General features: G+C 41.1%; 1 protein-coding gene across 1 annotated transcript; it reads left to right on the forward strand.

The window, feature by feature from the left end:
• The first annotated feature begins 5945 nt into the window (after positions 1-5945).
• On the forward strand, positions 5946-22043 carry PPP1R17 (protein phosphatase 1 regulatory subunit 17). The gene is made up of 5 exons (XM_006912048.1): positions 5946-6233; positions 11451-11568; positions 14670-14822; positions 16078-16230; positions 21958-22043. The coding sequence occupies exons 2-5, from the start codon at positions 11487-11489 to the stop codon at positions 22041-22043; spliced, it is 474 nt and encodes a 157-aa protein (XP_006912110.1). The 5' UTR covers positions 5946-6233; positions 11451-11486.
• Positions 22044-22175: the final 132 nt, after the last annotated feature.

Below are 22175 nucleotides of genomic sequence, written 5' to 3' on the forward strand. Positions count from 1 at the left end.
AACACACTAAGAAAAAGAAATAAGACATACAGATTGGAAAGGAAGAAATAAAATTACCTCTACTTGCATATGACACAATTGTTTATGTATAAAATCCAAAAAAAAAAAAAAAAAGTACAAAAAAACTCCTAGAACTAATAAATGAATTTGATAACATTGTAGGATAAAAGAACATCACACGAAAATCAATTGCATCTCTATATACTAAAAATGAACATACAAAATCTAAAATTTAAAACACAATGTTATTTAAGTCTCTAAAAGAAAATAAAGTGCTTAGGTATATATTTAATAAAGCATGTACAGAATCTGTATGCTAAAAAATATAAAAGTTGATGAAGAAATCGAGGAATACCTAAATAAACGGAGACACATACCATGTTCATTGATGTAGATTTTTCTCCAAAATGACCTATAGACTTAATGACATTTCTATCAAAATCTAAGCAAGGTTTTTCATAATCATAGACAAGCCTATTCTAAAATGTTTATGTTTAAGCATAGGCCCTAGAAAATCTAAAACAATCTTGACAAAGATGGAAAAAAGATGGGAAGAAGTACTCTACTGGATATTAAGGCTTACTATGTAGCTGCGTAACTGAGACAATGTGGTATTGGCAGAAACATAGAAACATAGATAAATGGAGCAGAATAGAAAACCCAGAGGTAGATCCACACAATTATACCCAACTGATTTTTGTCAAAGAAGCACAGCAATTCACAGAGGAAGTTTAGCCTTTTAACAAATGGTGCTAGGGAAAAAAAATTAGCCTTGTCCTAAACCTTACACCTTATATAAAAATGAACTCAATGTGGTCACAAAATGAAATAAAACATAGAACTGTAAACTTATAGAAAAAAATAGGAGAAAACTTTTGGGATCTAGGCAAAGAGTTCTTAGACTTGACATCAAGAGCATGATCTATAAAGGGGAAAATTGATGAATTAGACCTAATTAAAATTTATAACTTCTGCTCTGTGAAATCTAGGTGAAGAAGATGAACAAATAAGCTACAGATGAGAAAAATACCTTTTCAAGTCACGTATCCAACAAAAAACTAACATCTAGAATATATAAGTAACTCATGAAACTTAACAGTAAAAATAAAACAATTTAATTAGACAATGGGCAAAAGACATGAAGAGACATTTCGATAGAGAAGATATGCAGACAGCAAATTAAGTACCTTAAAAAATGTTCGATATCATCAGTCATCAGTGAAATGCAAATTAAGACTTCAGTGAGATATCAATGCACATCTATCACAATGGCTAAAATAAGAAATAGTGACAGTGTCAAATGCTGGTGAGGATGCAGAGAAACTATATGACTTATACATTGCTGTTGGGAGTATGAAATGATAATAGCCGCTCTAGAAAATAGTTTGGTGGTTTCTTATAAAGTTAAAAAATACATCGTCTCATTCCCTCATGTATGTGTTCTTTTGTTGTCACCATGTTGAAATATGTTTTGAGGAGCAATTAGAATAAAAGGTGTTCTGTGTAAAAAATAAATAAACATGCAACTGGGCATATACTGGGCAACAATTGAACGCCTTGGTATTTATCCCAGAGAAATGAAACCTTACATTCACACAAAAGTCTATCCACAAATGTACATAGCAGCTTTATTTGTAGTAGATGACGACTGGAACCGGCCCAAATATTCTTCAGCCAGTGAATAGTTCAACAAACTACTCTATATCCACAGAATAGAGTACATCACAGCAATAAAAAAATAAATAAAAATAAAAAATAATTAATTCTTGATACAGGCAATGACCTGGATGAATCTCCAGAGAGTTACGCTGAGTGAAAATAGCCAATAGCAAAGGTTACATGCTGTATAATGCCATTTATGTAACATTCTGGAAATGACGAAATTATGGGAATAGAGGACAGATTAGTGGTTGCCAGGGGTTGGAGGTGGGGGCAGAGAGAATAGGAAGGGAAGATGGATGTGGTTATAAAAGAATAGCATGAGGACTTATAAAAGAATAGCATGAGGGGTCCTCATGGTGGCAGAAACATTCAGCATCTTGACTGTGGTGTTGGATACATGAACCTCCACAAGTGGAAAAATTGTGTGAAACTTAATACAGATGAACATGCACACACAACTGGAGACGTAGGAATAAGACAGGTGAATTGTATCGCTGTCGATAGTCAGTTGTGATATTGTATCATAGTCTTACAAAATGTCTCCATTGGGGGAAACTGAACACACTATAGAAGGTATCTATCTGTATTATTTCTTATAATTGCGTGTGAATCTACACTTATCTCAAATAAATTGATAATATTACCTCTTATTTCAATAATCACTTAAGTATTTGACAATTTCTGAAATGTTAAATGTGTTCTATATTTTTATTTCAATTGGATGAGAATAAATGATATCAGAATTTCATATTGATTAACTCAAATAGTCTGGTTATGAAAGGCTAAAATGTGGTCAAAACTTCCCAAAGCAGAGACACAGATTTTTACTTATCAGAAGATATTGATCTGAAACAGTTACTTCTCTCTAAGGGCTGAAGGAGACAACCAAAGAGATCCAGCAAGATTCCTGGGATAAAAGAAGCCTGCAAATGTTCAGGATTCTCCCTCTCTCTCTGTCTCTCTCTCTGTCTCTCTGTCTCTCTGTCTCTCTCTCTCTTTCTCTCTCTGTCTCAACTGAGGAGTTGGAGCCCCATCACCTACCAACACAGAAACTGCCTCAGATTGATTTTGGAAGGCAAATATTTGAAGTGCACATTTTATAGGCTATTGACCGAAATAAATTGTCTGGAAATGTGCATCACTATGGTCATTCTTATTCATAAAGATTGAATAATTGAGGTTAAAATGAGAATGTATTCATTTGAAGCTAGTTACCATTAGGCATAATCAGGTGTGAAGCCAGAAGCCAATTCAGCCACACATCAGAGGGCCCTTAGACCTACAAATCATGTCATGGACACAGTGGCTCCTTGCACACTCACTGGGAGCACTCGCTGTAGGCCAAGTGTCTATAACTTCAACCCTGCGCATATGTGGCTGTTATTTAGAACTCTCCTGAGGTATAGATTTACATTACCATCTGCCATCTACTTGCTGTTTATATCTGCCTTAAAAGCGGGGAGGGTGGGCATAACCAATTAAAGTATGCCTGGAAAGCCCTGGAAAAAAAACACCCCAACAACAACCTGAACTTGGGAGAAGTACACATGTCTATTCAAAGGGGAAATAAGGAATTCATAGTCTCTTCTCTCTTTGAAAATATTCCCTTTGAACTTGGGAAATTAAGTGACAAAAGAGCGTTTTAAAATTCCTAACTCAGTTCAGCTTCTCTGAGGAGCCTCTGAAGTAATCTCAACTTTATATGCTTTAAAATTAATTTAATGATGAGACTTGATAAAAATTGAAAACTTTTGTTCTATGAAAGACTGTTAAGAGTTGGAAAAGATGAGCTATAAACTGGGAGAAAACATTTGCAAAAGTGTATTTCTGATAAAGGACTAGTATCTAGAATATATAAAGAATTTTCAAAACTCTACAGTAAAAAAGCAAACAGTCCAATTAGAAAAGTGGGTAAAAGACACAAAGAGACATTCACCAAAGAAACACACAGATGGCAACTAAGCACATGAAAATATGTTTAAGATCATTAGCCAATGGGAATGCGAATGAAATCCACAATGAGACATCACTACACACCTTTGAGAATAACTTTAAAAAACTGTAACGACACTGAATGCTGGCAAATGAGTGGAGAAACTGAATCGCTCATAAATGGCTGGTACAAATATGAATGGTGAAGACACCCTGGACAACAGTTTGGCAGTTTCTTATAAAATTAAACATGCAATCGCCATAGGAACCAGTAGTTCCCCTCCTGGGCAATTATCCCAGAGATATGTTTACACAAAAGCCTGTACATGAATTTCCATAACAGCTCATTCGTAATTGCCAAACACTAGGACCTATCCAGGTGTCCCACGACAAGTGAGTAGTTAAACTTTGGTACATACCGGGGAGTACTACCCATCGACAGAAAGGAACAAATCGTTAACATATGAAATAAATTGGATAAATCACCAGGAAGAATGCTGAGGGGGAAAAAAAGACAAACTCAAAAAAGTTATATAGTGTATGATTCCGTTTACATAACATTTTTGAAATGACAAAAAATATAAAAACGGAAAACACATCAGTAGTTACCAAGGGTTAATGGGATATAAAGAATTCATACTCTCTTTTCTCTTTGAAAATATTCCCTTTGAACTTGGGAGATCAAGTGACAAACACGCATTTTAAAATTCTTAACACAGTCCAAAGAGCCTCAGAAGTAATCTCAACGTTACATGCTTTAAAGCTGGAAGGGAGAGTAAGGGAGGGGATGCAGTAGGGGTGGATGTGGCTACACGGGGCAACATGAGGGATCCTTGTGGTGATAAAACTGTTCTGTGTCTTGACTGGACTGTATTATTATCAAAATACCAGTTGAGATATCATACTATAGTTTTCTAAGCGGCACCAGTGGAGGAAATTACTTAAAGAGTACAAGAGATTTCTCTGTATTATTTCTTGAAACTGCATGTGAATCAACAGTTATGTCGAAAAGGTTTAATTTTCTAAAAAAAATTGAAGTGTTTAGGAAGAAAGTATGTTTTTTCCAACCAAGTTTGGAAGTGAAGATGTTAACCCATTGGCCAGGAAGGCTGTTGATGAGAAGAAAGGGGTGGGCAGTTTGGAGCAGAGGCTGCTCTCAGGGACTTCCTGTCAGCAGCGAGGGTTCTCCCGTCCGGCCAAGAGCACTTCCTTTTGGCAGCCTCCATCTCTACTTAGGAAATTTCGATAAAGACCAAGACAAACTATCAAACAAGGAAGCCCATTCCCTACTGATTCATTACCGTGGTCTCGGAAGACATTCTAACCCTACTAGCCAACCTCGGGATGAGTGTATTACTGTTCTAGCCCTATTATTTGGGATGCTGGCAAATGGAAAAGAGGCATCCATCAACTCAATACCAGTGACTAACAGGTAGCAGAAGCCAATGAGGGGCTTCTCGGGGCAATCTGGGGAGGGAAAGGAAGCAACATGCATAGGCAACACCTATGCCTCTTCTGTGAGAGCCCATCTCATGGCATCACTGGTGGGTGGCCTCTGGGCTTCCCAACAAGTGTTGCAAGCCCTTCCTATCTGTGCTGACCCCACCTGATCTTGATGCCCAGACCAGTTACACGAGCTGCTGACCCTCCAGTGAGTCTGCTTGAAACACAGACCCTTCCTCTCCATCTGACAGCAGGTCACACCCGCCGCCCTTGGGTTCTGAGCCTTTCCTGGTGTGCATAAGATTCCTAATATTGGAACATTTGGTTTAGTTCCTTTGAAGAAGCATATTTTTCCCGGCCTTCACACCCCAACCTATATGGTGAAGGCTGCTTTCTTTGCTATGTGCCGTTTCTCTCTGAAATCCTCCCTTTAGTGAGCAGTACCGCAAAGGCGTCAAGAGCATGGATTTTAGCATCCAATTGCCCAGTTCAAACTGTAGCTTTACCATTCACCAGTGGTGAGACTGGGAAGAGGACGGATCAACCCTGTGCCCCAGCTTCCTCGTCAGTGGAACAGGGATGGTGCCAGCAGCTTAGCTCGCAGAGCTGTTAGGAGGACTGAATGAGTCCGTATGTGTAGCAGAGAATGCTTGGCACACAGGGAGCCTTACGTAAACATCAGCCATTGTTACTATTTCTCTTCTTCTCATCATAATCCTGCTCTGAGAGGCAGCAGTGGCGAGTGCAAGTACTTTGCATTTAAACTCGAATAGAAGTGTGGGTTAAAATTAGCTTGTAGCACCTTTGGGGCAAGCTGCTTAACCTCTCTGTGCCTCAGTTTCCATATCTGCCTAGGGTCGTCATGGGGATTAAAGGATCTAGGTGTTTGGTCTGGATTTCTCCAGCCTTGCGCACTAGGTACTCAAAGCACAACCCTGTGTAGTGTGTTTTGTAATGGACGATTATTGCAATTGGGAGCAGTGGCTGTGAGAGTAGTTCTCTTTCTCTCTCCATCCCCCTTGCCCTGGCGCCTGAGAAACAGAGCATCCCCATGGCAACAGCGGCAGCTGGTCCCTTGATAAGAGGAGCTAGAGCCGGGCAGCAGCAGCAGCAGCCACTGCAGCAGAGCAGCCGGCCCAGCTTCAGGCAGGACACGCGCCCTCCCTGCCTCTTCATCCCAGCACCTGCACTGATTGGTAAGTGCTTCGGATTTTCACTTGGAGAACTTTCGTGGGGAGAAAAGCAAGTTTCTGATAAGTTACAATTTCTTTATTGTTGCCGGGACGAAGAAGGCTGTAGGAAGTGGGAGGGGGGAGGGCTGCTTTCTGAAGCTGGGGCTGGGTAGGGAGCAAGAAAAGTCACCACTTTCTAATCATTTTTCCAAGGGAGCTGGAGTCCTGTGTTTCGTAAGAGCCGGAGTCCTTACAAATTAAAGTGGGGAGTTTCAAGATGAAGGGGAAGCTTACTTTCCAAGGCTGGGAGAGTGTGCTTATCAAAAAACCTCTCCATGCCCTACTTCAAGGAACAGTCGGTCACCTCTCCAGGAATGCTGCAAATTTAGGTCTTCCAAATGAGCAACCTTGACCTAAAACGTGGCACTTTTTGATCTGAATTCAATCCTCAGGGTAAAAAGAGACATGACAAAGGCTATGAATTTTACATAACCAGAGGGCACTGTAACCAGACACCGCATTGGCCTGTGGACAGACCACCTCCTCGCTTTTTCTGCCATTGAGTAAATCCAGTCCTGATCACTTTGGGGCAATTCTTTAGAACGCCTTACAGCTAAGCTGAGTGTCAGCTCACTCCTAAGAAGCAGCATTACCATGCTCTGAAGACCTAGCAACCGGTGTTTGCAGTTGGTTTATACCTTGTATTGTTCTGATCTCATCATTAGCTTCAGAAAAGGCCAGAGATGGGACGAGGAGATGATTCTAATCGTTTAACTTAGATATGCATGCTAAAAATCACAAGGGAAGGATTGAAAGAGCAAAGAAGGCGACTCACACTTCTTACACTGTTAGTGTGTGTGCTAGGATCTGAGCTGGGAGCTTTATACACACTGTGTCATTAATATTCTCCACAATTCTGCCTATTTTACAGATGTGAAAACTAAGTTTCTAAGAGGACATATAACTTTCCCAAGTTCACCCAGCTGGCGCGGGGACCATTCCCTAACATTTGTTTCTCCCTCACATTGCCGCCCAGCATCAAATGCTGCAGTCACTGAGGAATTTTCTGTCCATGAATTAAACTGTGTGTTCGAACACCCAACTGAGAAATCTACTCAATTTTAAGAGAAAGAACAAAATGCCCAGACTGGCCTCTGACCTCAGAGTGAACTGACCCATCTTTTAGCTGCAGAAATAGCACTACTATCTGAACTAGTCATTGGCTCCGAGCTAGTGGAGGCGGCCTCCCCGACATGTATCCTCAGCTTTCCTGCAGGCCGCTCTGGGTCCCTGTCCTTTGGCACCTTAGTGCCGTTCCTTCTACAGCACTCAGTACCTCGGACCTTACAGTTCCAGTTCTCAAGAGAAAGTGACCTATGTCATTAATAATTCCTGTATATTACATTAGTTAGTATATTTCCTCTCTCAGAGATATTTGCTTTACAAGCATCTCTCTGGGGGGGAAAAAAAACCAAACATGGGGAGGGTGTCAAATGTAAGAATTAGCAAGAAGAAGTTGCAAGAATTTAGCACTGGAGGCCTAAAAACTTCCTCAACCCCTGAAATGAGTCACTTGGTCTGTTGTACATGCTACAACAAACCACCTACATTCTTATAAACAATAGCAACGGAAAAAATAATACAGGCCCACAGGACTTTATACTTTCATTGAGAAATCTGAAATGCTCTGAAAACCAAAAGTTTGTTGTTGTTGTTGTCGCTGCTGTTGTTGTTGTTACTGTTGTTAGGTCCAAGATCAATTCATTTGGTAGCAAAATGTGACCTAAAAGGATACAAATCTTTTTGTAGTCTTTAGTTAAGTCATTTAGTGCAAATATTCATATTTTGCCGCAAAAGTAATACCTGTGATTGTGGTGCTTCCTGAGACCCCTCTGGGGTGTTGTAATACAAATTTCCTGATGTCTACAGCACATGTGTGGCCCAAGGCTTTTCGGATGAGGGTGAGCAGGCCAACATCGACACAGGGGCAGTCCAAATTGTCACTGTGTGAGTTTTAAAACTCAGAGACTACAAGGAAGCAATAAACTGCAAGCGAGTATTAAAGGGTCACAAATCTCTGTACTAGAGACCAGTTATGAGACACACCCAAAGCATCTCTTAAGGCTCTCACCCTTTGGTTAGAATCCGAAGACCCAGAGGAGCAAGTATTTAGGCATGAAAGAACAAGCAGGTGCTTCAGAAAGTTCCCGAATTACAACGAGCTGCTGAGGGAGATGATGAAACCTTCCCAGGGCAGCATGACAGGGAGCAGTGTCCCTTCCCTGGTGCTTGCGGTGGAGACTGAATTAAAGAGAAAAATGCAAGGACAAATCGGGAATAGGAAGTAGAAGCATTCAGTTTCTTAGTTCAAGAATTAGAGCAGCTCCTGTCTTACAGTGGCTCAGTCTTCCTCTGAGGATAGTCTTACCCCTTCTCACTGAGGATAGAAATGGAGAGTGGGTAAGGAGATGGGGGTGTCTCATGCTAACACTCAACAAGCAGGTAAAATGACTGCTATTAATAAGACGATGCTAAACTCCAAATATCCCTTTCCTCCCCTTACTTGTTCTTTACTTTATGTAAAGGTTTTCTGCCAAGAAGATCGTAATGACATCATCTGCAATAAAAGTGTCATCTAATCCCAGGGGCAAAACATATCCCTGCCCAGCACGGAGTAGTTTTGTAATGGAAAATCCCAAATCTGAAAATCATCTCTCAGCCCCCTAGCAGAGGCTTGCCAGTTCACCGCCATCATTCTTTCATTCCTGATAGTGTTGCTTCCCCCACAGACAGTAGGTGCTAACCTGGGAGGAAGCATGTGTCAGTTTTGTGACTAATAACTAGATACCCCTGCCTTGTCCAGGGACTTCTACCACTTGCACAGTTTATCTCCCAAGAGCCGTCTCCTCTCAAGTTCAGAATAGCAATAGCCATTTTGCTCAGATAAGGGCTGGTTGTCCCATGGTTCAATAGCTAGATGAAAATGAAAGATTCAATGGCTTTTTAGAATTTTTCAATTATACGCCTGGTCTTCATTAGTCTGCATCACAATGTTACATAACAATGACTGTCACTTACTCAAGTGCCTACAATATGCAACGCAAGAAGCTATCTTATTTAATCTTCATAGTGATTCTACAAGACAGATACTATCATCTTTGTATGACAGATAAGAAAACTGAGGGTAAGAAGGGGGAGGAAGGGTTCAGAAAGGGACTTGTGTCCCTGGGCGTCACGTGCACAGTACAAAGGTGCTAGCCTTTGCAAATTCCATCATAGCAGCAATCGGTTGTATGGAGAAAGGGAATAAGTGATGACATTCCACTTAGGCACCATTTACTCTCAGTATATCATTAAGATTTAGCTACTTCATCAAAGTCACATGGCCTTTTAGTTAAGGAGCTCTGATTTAACCAAGATCTATTTGGCTTGAAAGCTCTGGTTTAAATTAAATAACCATCTACTGAGCACATGGGAGCAACCTTATGATCTAAGTATAAAGAAGAGTTACCGTAGGTTGGAGAGATGGAGAGGGGTACTATTGTCAGACAGGACCTGGAGTAGAAGGTTGAAGGCCTGATGTCAAATGATGACTCTGACTCTAAGTGTGTGACTAATGGTAGGGCATTTGAACCACTTTGAGCCTCAGTTGCTTCTGGAGAATGAATACTTTGACCAGGTTCTCAATGGGGTGATTTTCAGCACAAAGTCTATGACAGAGCTAGTGTTTCTGCCCAAAGAGGAGGAAGATTGGTTATGTAGGTGCACAGCCCATGTTCAGGGCTGTAACTTTGCCTCTAGTCCTCAGCACTGAGCCCACTCGTCCTGAGAGAGGGTCCCACAGCTTACCTCTCCATTCAAGCAGGTGGGGGTTGGCCATCCAAGTTAACAGCATACATGGTCCCAGGGAGTTGGAAGGCTCTGTACAAACACTAAACACAACGGTCTAAATTGATTTCTGCTGAAATCACTCAGTATCATCAGTCTCCTCAGAATGACACTAAAAGCCAGGCTCAAGTAATCTGTTAATGGCTCCATCTGCTACACAATGATCTCAGCCTGTAGGGGGAGAGGCTCTCTAGCCATCCCTGAAAAAAACTGGCTTACTCCACATAAGACAACTGAGTTGAACTAATTCTATGAGCTCAAAATGTTAACAAAGGCTGGTCTGAGTTCACCTGCGTGTCCCGGATCCAAGGATCAAGAGGAGAGGATCAACTGGGTCCTTTTAATCTTATTCCTCTCCAATCATTCTTGCTATGGTAGGACATGAGTAAAAAATTATCTGAAAGAAATTCAAGTAGCAGAAACTAGGCAGACTATACTGAAGATTTTCTACAAATCTCAACTAATGCATCTTTCATTCAGACCTGACACATGTCCATTCTGGATTTACACTTCTCCTGGACAATTGCTACAACTAATAACTCTGAAAAGCTTAATGGATTTGTGGTCTAGGGAAAATGGGAGATGGGGGATGGGGGAAGGGAAGAGGAAACAGACTTGCTTTATTGTCAGAAATCTCTAAGGAGAAAATAATAAAGATCTATTTCAAGACCTAGATCAGTCCCTACCACCTCTCTACCACCATCATCATATGGATAGGGAGGTCTCATTACTTTATAGCTACAGGATGTAATGGTTGAAAAGCAGAAGCCTTGTTCAATTAGGACTCAACAAATTCGCTATATTTTTAAGAGATTTGAGTATCTAGTGGAAGTCTGCAGAAATAGATTTGGATCCAGGTTTGGCAACTTAGTAGATGTGTGATTAAATAAATTAATTAGATTTTCTTAGCCTTGGTTTTCTCATCTATGAAGTAGGCCTAATCTTACTTTGCAGAACTCAACAGAGAAAATATAGGCGAGGTTTAATCAAGATTTTCTGTAACTTTCAGCTAACTCATTTATAATTCAGACTTGACAAGTGTTCATCTTGAAACTCCCACAGTGCCTCTGAGAGAGGGCAAATATTGAATATTTGATACATGACAATTACCAATAAATCCATGTGCAAATGCGCATATACGTGTGTGTGTGTGACAGGTGGTAGGGGAGAGATTCATTCATTTTGGCTTAAATCTTACATTAGAGCTTCTAGTAACTCAGTAGAAGATGCAGACTTGAAATATAGGATTGAATTGGGAACATAATAATACGTGTTCAACAAATATACTCATTTAAAAAAATGAATGAATGAACAGAAGACATACTTATAAACTTGTACCTCATACTTCTGTAGTGCCACGGAATAAATACACACAGCCGCCCACCTTTGATGATGTCCACTGAGCAAATGCAGCCACTGGAGCTCTCAGAAGACAGACTGGACAAGCTTGACCCTCGTTGCAGCCACTTAGGTAAAGCTCCAGTGTGAATGTCACTAGTGGAAGTCAGAAAGCGGGGGTCTTTGCCATTCAGTTTGCAGGCAAGTCAGAAGGAGGTCCCCTGGACCCTGATAGTTTGTGTCTTCTGATAACGGCCAACACCAGATGGACAGACAAATAGCCATGGGTCTGTGGGGTCTGCCATGTAAATATTAGCTGAAGCACTGGAGAGAAGTTCATTAGAGTTAAAAAGGGAGAGAGAGGGAGAAAAGGCATTATCATCTTTTTCGGGGTCTGAAAGAGTTCCAGGCAGAGCATTTTTGAGGCAATAAATGGAATGTGGCAGTATAGCTTACAACCAGTATTTCCTAGCACACTTACATCCCATGTGCGGTGCCAATAAAATATTTCAAATATCTCTGTCTATCAAGACAGAATTTTAAATAGCCTTTTTCTGCTTTATTGTCAATCTGTTTCCTTTCCAGAACTGACTTTCTGCATAACCTTTGTAATGAAAATACCAGAAACATTTCTGCCTCTACCCATTTCTAAAAATGAGCCGCTCAGTCTTTGATGGATGGGCCTTTTGCATATTCATAGCCTTTGTTTATGCCTTGCCTGGTTATGACACCCCCAGCCTCTCCCCCTCCCCATTTTCCATCAAGATATTTTATATTCGAGATTTCTCCAAAAATGGGAAAATGTATAATTGAAGTAAAAGTCAGAATTGAAACAAATGTCTTGGCTGAGTTGCCTCCAGGGGTTGAATGGTGACCCATGACTAGTCCATAACCAGCCTATTCCCTTAGAGACCCCAAAGATAGGCTACACCCACTCTGAGCAACACTCATTCATTCAAGAAATATCTATGTATGTGTAATATGGGAGGAAATTAACTGATTATGTGCTAACAAATCTTTAAAGTTGCATTTTCACCCAAGCATTAAGTTAAATAGTCCCAAGAACCTGGCTTTAATCCTGATGCCAGCACCCACCAGCAGTGTGACCTTTGACCTTCCAAACCTCAGTTTCCTCATCTGCAAATTGGGGATAGGAGTACACCTTCTTTGTAGCCTTGGTTTGAGAACCAAAAGAGATAATGTGTTCAAGATGATATGAATATTTAGCAACTGGTAAAAACACAGGCATTGACAAATCAGAGAAGATATTGGTCCATCCCACATACCAGAATGATGTGAAATCATATAGTACAATCTCAATAAATGTGTATTAAATTGAAATGATGAAATAGCAACTAATAAAATATTTTAGGTGAAAGGAAATAATTTGCTACTAGTAAATATGGCGCTATTTGATATTTTTGGTTATGCATTGTGATCTTTTGATGACAGCCATAATGATGTATGGTTACTAAATATTTCTGATGTTCAGTTCCTTGTATGTATTGGGTTTTCTAAAACAAGGGATCGTCCAGATCGTCCACTAAACCACATGCAACTTGAAATCAAGGACCATTTTTACTTGTCCTTTTAGTCCTAGAGTCTAGCTCAAGGCCTGGCATAAAATAGGTTTTCCAACATTTTTTGAATAAATAAATGAATGAATGACACAGGTTATATCTAGACCCACAAAACTGAAGCGAAAACACAAAGAGCTTTATTGCCTTATAGTTTCTTTGAATCCTAACAGAATAGCTCCTTACACGTAATACGTTTGACTTCATTCACTCGAGCATATATTCAGTAAATATTTACTCATCATTGCTAACAAGACACAACACAAGATACCTGTCAGCAAAGAGGGCAAAGAAAACGTATGCGGAAATAATAACTAAATTATCTTTTAAAGGTGTTACGTGAGCAAAAATGCTGTGGGTATTCAGAAAACGAGAATGAACACCCAGAACGGGTTAATATAGAAGGACTTATAAAGATGGGAGGCTTTCCTCTGGGCCCAGTGGAACGTGTTAGTGGGTGAGCGATGGCCAAAGGGAACATCCGAAATGTATCAAATATATCAGATGCTTTACCAGCCTTAGCAAATTTAGTTCTGTCCCTCTGTCCCTCTGTCTCTCTGCCTCTGTCTCCGTCTCTCTCTGTCTCTGTCTCTGTCTCTCTCTCTCACACACATACACACGCACTCACACACACTAAAAGCTGAGAGAATATTAAAGTTCCTAGAAATTAAGGCCCAAGTTCTCAGAACTAGCAAGTGACAGAGTCAAGATTTGAACTCAGATCAGTCTAACCACCTACTCGCCATTTAATATGCATTTATAGGAAGGAGAGGCAATTAAGAATAAAATTATAAAAGCGATATAATTTTTAATCGCTGAGACGGCTCTGTCTAGATCAGGAGATCAACCATTACAGAAATGAACAGGTGCTAGAATCATGACAAAAGAACTCAGGGGAGAGCAACGTAAACCAAAGTGTCGAGGAATAAGATGGACTAAAGAAGGTACTTCGATGGGTAAGAAGTGATCAGATTGAATGAACTATGTATAATGACATGTGATGATAGATTCAGTCCTCAAAAGCCCTGGTGAGGTAATACAGGGGACTGAAAAGAGTAAAGCGATAAATAAGAAGACAAGAGGAACTTGGGTTAAGATACGGGGCAAATAGAAGAATTGCAGAGCCAGGACAGTGAAAAGGCCAACACTGAAGCCCCAGTGTCAATCATCGTTGTGACTTGCCTGGCCACAGAAGGGAAGGCGAGTGAGTAATTTCCTGAGGACCCAATATAAGACCCAAGAGAGCATAAGGATTCTACCAGCCCTTGGAGGCTCCAAAGAGAGCAAGCCTTGAGCAGAGGACATGGAGAAGGAGGGCTTAGCACAGAAAACCTATTCTCCCTTTAGCGATGTAACTCAAACCCACTCCACGGCTTGCTTAACGATGTTTTAAAGTTCCTCTTTGCCTTGGGTATTCATCCCATTTGAGTTCTCTTTATCTGGAGTTTTACAGAATTCTACTTTTCCATTTTAGTATAGGTATTTATGCAAGGCTACTAAAATTCTCTGTAGAAGAAGCCAAAGTAAAGAAATATTTTTCTTTTTTCAGACCAATGGCTTCTGCCCCTTTCATCAGGTAGAATTGGAAACCAACCGGTTTGTGACGAGGTCCTTACTCATTCATGTTGTCTTTTTCTTTGCATCCCGTCGAAATCAGATGATCTTTCAGACCAGTTCATTAAGGACTGTGAACTCAAAAAGAAGCCAAGAAAGGGGAAAAATGTACAGGTCACCCTGAACATCGAGTCAGACCAAAAAAAACCAAGGAGGAAAGATACACCAGCGCTGCACATCCCACCGTTTATACCAGGTAACGGATGATGAGGTCAATTTGCACATCTGTAAAGGGAACTGCTTGCCACTGGAGAACATTGGTCTTGCCATTTTTTCCTTAAAAGCATGGCTGTTTTTTTAATCAATGGTACAATATCTGCATAACACAATACAGGTTTAGTTTTCACTCACCAAGTTGGAAGTTTGGAGTGAAGGGTGGCAGGCTCTGCTCCAAATAGTCATTCAGGAACTCAGGCTGATGGAGGTTGAGATGTCATCAGTACATGGCTTCCAGAGTCACCACACGCATCAGCATCCTGTAGGCACAAGGGAGACAGAGGGAGGACTGACAAGCCCGCAAGTGGCACACATGACTTCTGTCAGTCACAGACCTCACCTGACCGCAAGGGAGGCTGAGAAATGCAGCCCAGCTATGTGCTCAGGAGAAAAGCGAAATGGTTTGATAAACAGCTAACGTGTCTCTGTAACAAGCTGGCTTGGGACATGTGGCACTCTTATTCCTGAATATTTGTTTTGTCTTATTTCCTTGTCTCCTTCCGTCCAGGCCACTTATTTAATGTCTTCTTTATTCACAGCCCACTTGGAGGGAGACAAAATAAACAGAACGCAGAGTTCTGGGAAGGACCAATGTTATCCCAATAAATTTAATTTTAAATAAATAAATAATGTAAGCACAGAAATGGCTGAAATATACATTAGGACGTAACGTCATGACGGATGCCCTTAGTTAAAGGCCCTGGAAGCTTTGTCTGGTCAGTGAATTGTGGAAAATTTATAGATAAGTCTGTTTTCAGAGAGTTTATAAACAATGACGAAAATTTTCACAGGTAGAAGAGAGGTGAAATGCCAGGCAGGTAGAGGTAGGCAACTAATTAAGTCATTGAAGAGTGGGGGGCATGGCTCGCAGAGCAGCAAATAATCCATCTCTCTGACCAGACGGACTTTGGAGGCAGACGGACCTGGGCTCCATTTCCGACACCTCAGAGCTGCGTTGCCTCGGGCTCATTTCTTTGCTTCACCTTCCTCAGACACATGATGCAGGTAGTAGTAGTAAATTCAAACCAGGCGTGTAAAAACCTCACAAAGAAAATGTTCTCTGGTGTAGCCTCAATAGATACTAACCCTTGTTTTTGTTTTTTTAACTGCTTTTTATTAAAATAATTTGAAAAGATTTATTGGTGACCGTATACGTGCAAATATGAACATATGTTCCTTGTGTATGAGGATATGTTTTTGACTCTGTTTCTCCCTGTGTTCCCCGAACTATGCAGGTGTGCTTTCTGAACACTTAATTAAAAGATATGAGGTCCAAGAGAGACATCCAAAGGGCAGAATGAGTCCAGCCCTCCATAACACTGACCTGGAACAGAAAAAGCCAAGGAGAAAAGACACACCTGCCCTGCACATGTCCCCTTTTGCAGCAGGTAAAAGAGCTGGTGCAGGCTGTTTGCAGGGGATGATGGGAACAGGTCAAGACCCTTACCATCTGGAGGTGCCGCAGGCGTGGCCTTTGTCCTGGCAATCTGTGTTGCACGGAAGTGCTCTGGGGAGGAGCAGCATTTCTTGCTGCCTTTCAGGTTTACCCTCATTTGCAGCTCCCCCAGGGCTGACATGGAGATGTGGGGAGGGTCAGAGACTTACTCATGCTTCAGCAAAACTGGTCAGATTTACCGAACCAATGCAATAGAAATGTCAGCGGGTCCTTGAGAAGACTCCCCTGCCCAGTCTTCTACCAATTACGATCCTATAGCTAGCTGATGGCTGATTCTCCCAAGGCACCCAGATATATTGTCCAAAACCTCAAAACAAGAGAAAGAAAGAGGGAGAGAGAGATTCAAAGACAATGATAGCTATCTTAATATGTGTCAATTTAAACCAAGAAATCTTGCTGAGCTATGTGCACAAACCCGGGCTTGAAGGCAGCCAGTGTGTGAGGTATAACCTTTTCCCTGAGAATTTCTTGTGCAAGTTGGGAAATAAGACATGTACATTCATGATCAGAGTGTAAGACAGTGTATTGTGTGTGTGTGTGTATGTGTGTTTTATAGATAGTTGGTGGGGGGTGGTAGAGGAGAAAACGTACCAATGTTTATTGAGACCCTACTAAATGTTAGGGACTGAGTTTGGCATGTCCTGTGGATTTTTAAAAATCAACTGAATGACACAATAAATTAGCTATTGTTTCTCTTTACAGATAAAGAAATTGAGAATTTAAGTAACTTAGCCACTTTGAAGGCTTCTAATGGATGAAATTGATGGGTGGCTGGACGATTGGCTGAATGGACTGATAATGAGATGATTAGATGATACATGAATGGAGCAAATTATGCTCAAAATCAAACACTGGGGTTCTAACCCCAGGCCTGTCTCACCTGTGGGCAGTTTTTTAATTATACTATGCTATAGGTTGGACTTTTAGCGTTCTAGCAATCCAGAAGGCACACTTTAGGGAGGAGACGACATTTGGCTCTTACTATAAAACCATGCTCCCCCATTATTTCATTGAGTAAAGAAAAAAATTGAAAGATGGCTGAGAATAAGACATCATGAAGAGGCTGTCAGGAGTGCAGACAGGGTCGCGGATTTCGGAAGGGCAGAACAGGCAAGGAGGCGTGGAGCATGAAGAGGCCCTTCTCTGGAGAAACAGACCAAAGGCCAATTGGGAGGGTCTGAACCTGCCTCAGCCATGGTTCTCGCAGGTTACACGCATTCCCACCGACACCGATCCTGCAACCCATCACACGTTTCCCTCAAGCTCTGCCTCTGTCCAGGTTCCAGTCACCTCTCAAGGCTCAGCTGGCAAAAAGTCTCAGCTAAGAGACCCCTCCAAGTCCAAAATGAATCTTTTCTATCCTGAACTAGCTCTGTATTAGACATGTGCATGCAAATACCAAGACTATCGCCCCTTTTAGTATTGTTCTTATTGTTCTTGTTGCTTTTATCGTAGCTGTTATTTCAATTGACTTACACCAATGAATTCATGAGAACTGGCCCGTGATTGACTTATGTTGCTGGTATTGACCTTGATGTCTAGTCCAGTCCCCTCTATATAGCAATACTCCATATGTGTTTGTGTTCTTTTAATATGTTCTATTTGGCAATCACAATTCTGCAGTTCAAGTTTTCCATTAGATTTATTTTTTACCCATTCTTATATTTGGGTTTTTTTGAAGTCTTTCTAAAGTAAGACTTGGTAGAGAAACAAAAACATTTGAAGAGTCACCTTAGTATACAGCATTGAACATGAGACTTAAAGTCAGAAAGGTCTAGGTCTGATCTCTGGGTCTGCTCCATTCTAGCTTTGTGACCCTGGGCAACTAACGTAGACTATAAGTCTCCTTGGTTCATCCATATCTGAAAGGAGGACCATAAAATCTATCTTCTACAGTTGTTAACACAATTGAACAAAGCATAGAAAGTACTTAGGACGTTACCAGCTTATTCAAAGACCTCAACAAATGTTAGTTCCCCTTCATTCTCCGTTCAACCTTCTATTCTCTGAGATAAGTCAAACCATTTCTAAAGGTGAGAATTTTCCTGGCCACTATGTTTTACCTCTCCACATAAACCTGCTATCTCAAGGAACTTTCTAAAATGTTGAGCTCTGTTTACCTGACAATGGATACTGCCTACATCTCAATATCTACATCCTAAGAGAGCAGCTTCCAGTTGAATAAAAAATGTTTATAAAACAGTGAAAAGTACACAGAGCTGAAGCGGGGCTGGGGCTGTATATCCACAGACTCTGTACACATTATGGAATTCTTTGAATCAGCAAATCTCTGTGTCATATTTACAATTATAGATCGCATTCTACGATTCTAGCTTTTATTAGCATGTTAGCTGAATCCCTTTATTTTTGAAGAGCCTTTTAGTATCTAAAGATTTGGCAGTAATTGAAATGCTAGTTAGGCTGATAAGGATAGAGCCTTCAGCAGATGTTCAGAGAAAGTCACATTGGTTCTAATAAGAGTGTAGAGAGGAGCTCACAGACAAATGCACTCCAGAGACGTCTCCTCTCATTAGCCCTTGGCAAGAGAAGACTGGACAGAGATTTGCTCTTTCTTCTAAATCTCTCACTAACTAGCCCATTCCCCTAGGTTAATGAGCTCATCTGACGGGTTCCAATTGCCAGATGACTCCTCAGTGAGGAGTCATCTCAGGCTTCATCACCAGCCCAAGGTTTGCTCCCAACTTGGCCCACAGTTGCCAGGGCCCCCCATCTTGGTGGCTGCATGGCAGGGAGCATTGGATTATGATTGGTCAGCTCTGAGTAGCTGAGATCTACTTAAGAAAAAAGAAGTCGTTAGTTGCAATCTGTGCCAAAAGGAACCAGGGAAAGTAAAAAAATCACGAAGCTACAATCATTGAAGAGGGGTCTCCTGGAAAATTGGTCCATGAACTGTGAACATTTGGAGAGCAAAGTTTAGTATGCGCTTGTAGAAAGAAGACATATGTCCTGTGAAAGTGACACCTATGTCCTGCTGAGAATAGAGCATTTTCTCAGGTGTAGTTTACCTGGAGAGGTGGTATCTTAGCCTGGCTCCCTTAGATCAGAGGCACACATCTATAATCCAGGTGACCAGCTTTAGACGGTGCTCTGGGTGGGGTCATGGCCTTAAGCAGCTTGCTGCAAGGCTAACTGACCCTTGGAGACCCTGGACTGACAGCTTTGGCCTTAAAAACACACCAGCTCTAACAAGCGGCCAAGTTCCCTAAACTCCCACATAGAGAGCAGAAGGGGAGAAACTGACATTTTATAAATCCCCACTGTACTCCAGGTCCTATGCTGGATGTTAAAATATTCTGTGAGAATCTCACCATTCCGTGGGGGAGAGGAATATATTGTCCAGTGATTCCTACAATGTGAAAAGTGCTTTAACGAAGCTTTCTGTTAAGGTGCAGTGGACGCCTGAAAGGATGCTAGCCTAACTCTATCTGGTGGCATCACCCACCAAGGAAGATACAAATTTTTTTCCTCTAGTTTTGCAGATGAATAAACTAAGGCTCAGATAGGTTCAGTGCTTTGCCCAAAGTTGAATGACCACCAAAGGCAGCTTTCTGGCTCTGGAGAACATTCCTTCTGCTTCCCACAAGAGAACATGCGGATCAGGACTGGGTAAACCAGAAAGACGAATGTTTGACGAAATTCGTTATCTTCAAATCACCAAACGACAGGAAACATCAAGAATCAGAAGGTAGCAATTGTATGTAGATGCTATAAATAGATGCTAATAATTTAAGCCTCATTCTAAGCCATGATATTCATGAAATCAAGATTTTGATGAACTACCATAATTTCTCATTATAAGGTATTAAAAATTAATGTTTATCTATATTAATACAAATGCTAGTTCACTTTCCACTTGCAGTTATTTCCCATGTCCCTGTGGAAAGTTAGCCCACTTTGGGAAGGGCTGACCTTGATTAAACAGGCTCTTCCCTTCCCTAAAACCTCAAGACTTTTTTTTCCCCCAGATACTCATGACTAGGCTTCAGGGATACCCAAAATAATCAGAGTGTTGACTGGGATCTGGACATTTTAAGGCTCTTGTTCACTTTTAATCAACCCACAATTTGGCTTAATGGGAAGCAATATCGAGGAAGATAGAATAAAAAGTTAGCAGGCTCAGCACAGCTAACTCTGTGTTCTCCTTCCAAGGTAGCCTGAATTCCAAATAAAGATCCAAACCTCAATGCAGCTGGTCTAAGAGAAAAATGCCTCCCACTGTGTTTCGTAAGTGATTTATGCAAAAGACTTAGTTTCGGCTAGACTCTCGAAATTGTTTTCTCCTGCAATAAATATCAGCTAATTGGTTAAAGAACCCATGTGAACAAACTAGCAACTGAATCAAATGAATAGCCATCAAGATTAACACATAGTTTTTATGAATTTGCTGCTGTCGAGTGGATCCCAGGGTTGTAGAGAGGCCTCTTGTGGTACACAGCTCTCTTCCCTTAAGTTCGGATCTTTACGAAATGCTTTATGGACTGAGAGATCTCTAATCATGAGAGCTTGGGGGCGGTGCAGGGCGGCGGCAGGAGGCAAAACTGGCTGGCTGGCGTGAGATGACAGATGTCACAAAGGACTGATCTTGAATCACAGCGTCCTTGGTCTTTTTATTGAAATGACCCTACTTCCCAATTCACATCATAAGCAGGACCACCCAGATCTCGGATGGCCTCTTCTGGGCTGATCAGTCCAGAAAATTGAGCTTAGGCTTCTGAATTTCACGAACCAGTAAACTTTTAAAAACAAAATATCGTGGAGCCCAACATAGGAAGAGAAGCTTTGAATTTCGCCTAGTAGGATGCTGAAAAAGCAACCATTTAACATTCCTGAAATTTCATAAAAGAAAGGAGATTTTAATTCCCGTAGAAGACAAAGAATCATCTTGAAATAACGGAACAACTTTTTAAAATTGTAGCCGTCTAACTGTATGAAAAACTCAGTACACATCCCTTATTTTCTCACTGTGCTCTAAAGTATGTAAACTTTAGCTACTAGTACTGGCATTTAGAAATGGCGTGTTCAGAGCCTCAGCTCAATATTTTCTCCAGATGTTAGCAAAATCTGTTGAAGTTTGACTTCATGAGGCTTACCAGTTCTTTACAAAAGGAAAATAAACTAGAAAATTGTGAGAGAAAGGGAAAAACTGACTTTTAGTTGCTCGCAGGTGTGGCACAGTGCTAAGCATCATTATATACTTCTTATTTAATTGTCAGAATAACCTTTGTATAAGTATTAGTGCCCCAGTTTAACACATGAGATAATTTAGGTATGAAGGTGTTAACTGTCTCAACACAGATTGACTGGCAGAATGAGAAATCCAAAACATTTAGAATCCAAAATTCACGTGTTTTCCATCCTGCAGAGCTGCAAGCATAAATACAGAATGTAGAGAAGAGGGTGAAGGTCTCCTCCGACTCCCTGGTCGAGAGTCCCCTGGTAACCAGAGTGTTGTCCTCATTGAGCCACAGCTCCTCTGGGAAGGCCAAATAAGGCCACCCAGCTCTCCACTCTCTCTCTGTTAGTTTTGCAGACACAAAAAGGTTTCTGGGTTGCCATGTTCCTGTGCATCGTGTCAATGCTGAAGGGCTAGTATTTTAATTAGAAGCACTTAATTGCAGATCTGTGTCTTGTTTTGCAGGTGTGACACTGCTCAGGGAGGAGAAACCCAAAGTGATCATGGAAGATGACGAAAAGGATGGTGATGGTGACAAGATAACTATTTAAAGATATTTCCCCAGAGACCACTTGTAAATAGGTTAAATTGGTTCCCTGTGGTGACCTAGAAAAAACAATAGACTCGTTTCTGCTCTCATTTTGTCGTAGTCTGCCTTTAAGGTCCGGACACCTTTTCCCCGG

Source organism: Pteropus alecto, unplaced genomic scaffold (genome assembly GCF_000325575.1).
Source record: "Pteropus alecto unplaced genomic scaffold, ASM32557v1 scaffold21, whole genome shotgun sequence".
NCBI classification, from domain to species: Eukaryota; Metazoa; Chordata; class Mammalia; order Chiroptera; family Pteropodidae; genus Pteropus; species Pteropus alecto.

Coding starts and splice junctions, on each gene's coding strand:
- PPP1R17 (XM_006912048.1), top strand. CDS start 11,487: ATGATGTCCACTGAGCAAATGCAGCCACTGGAGCTCTCAGAAGACAGA. Junction 11,569..14,669: donor CCCTCGTTGCAGCCACTTAG/GTAAAGCTCCAG, acceptor CGTCGAAATCAG/ATGATCTTTCAGACCAGTTC. Junction 14,823..16,077: donor CATCCCACCGTTTATACCAG/GTAACGGATGAT, acceptor CGAACTATGCAG/GTGTGCTTTCTGAACACTTA.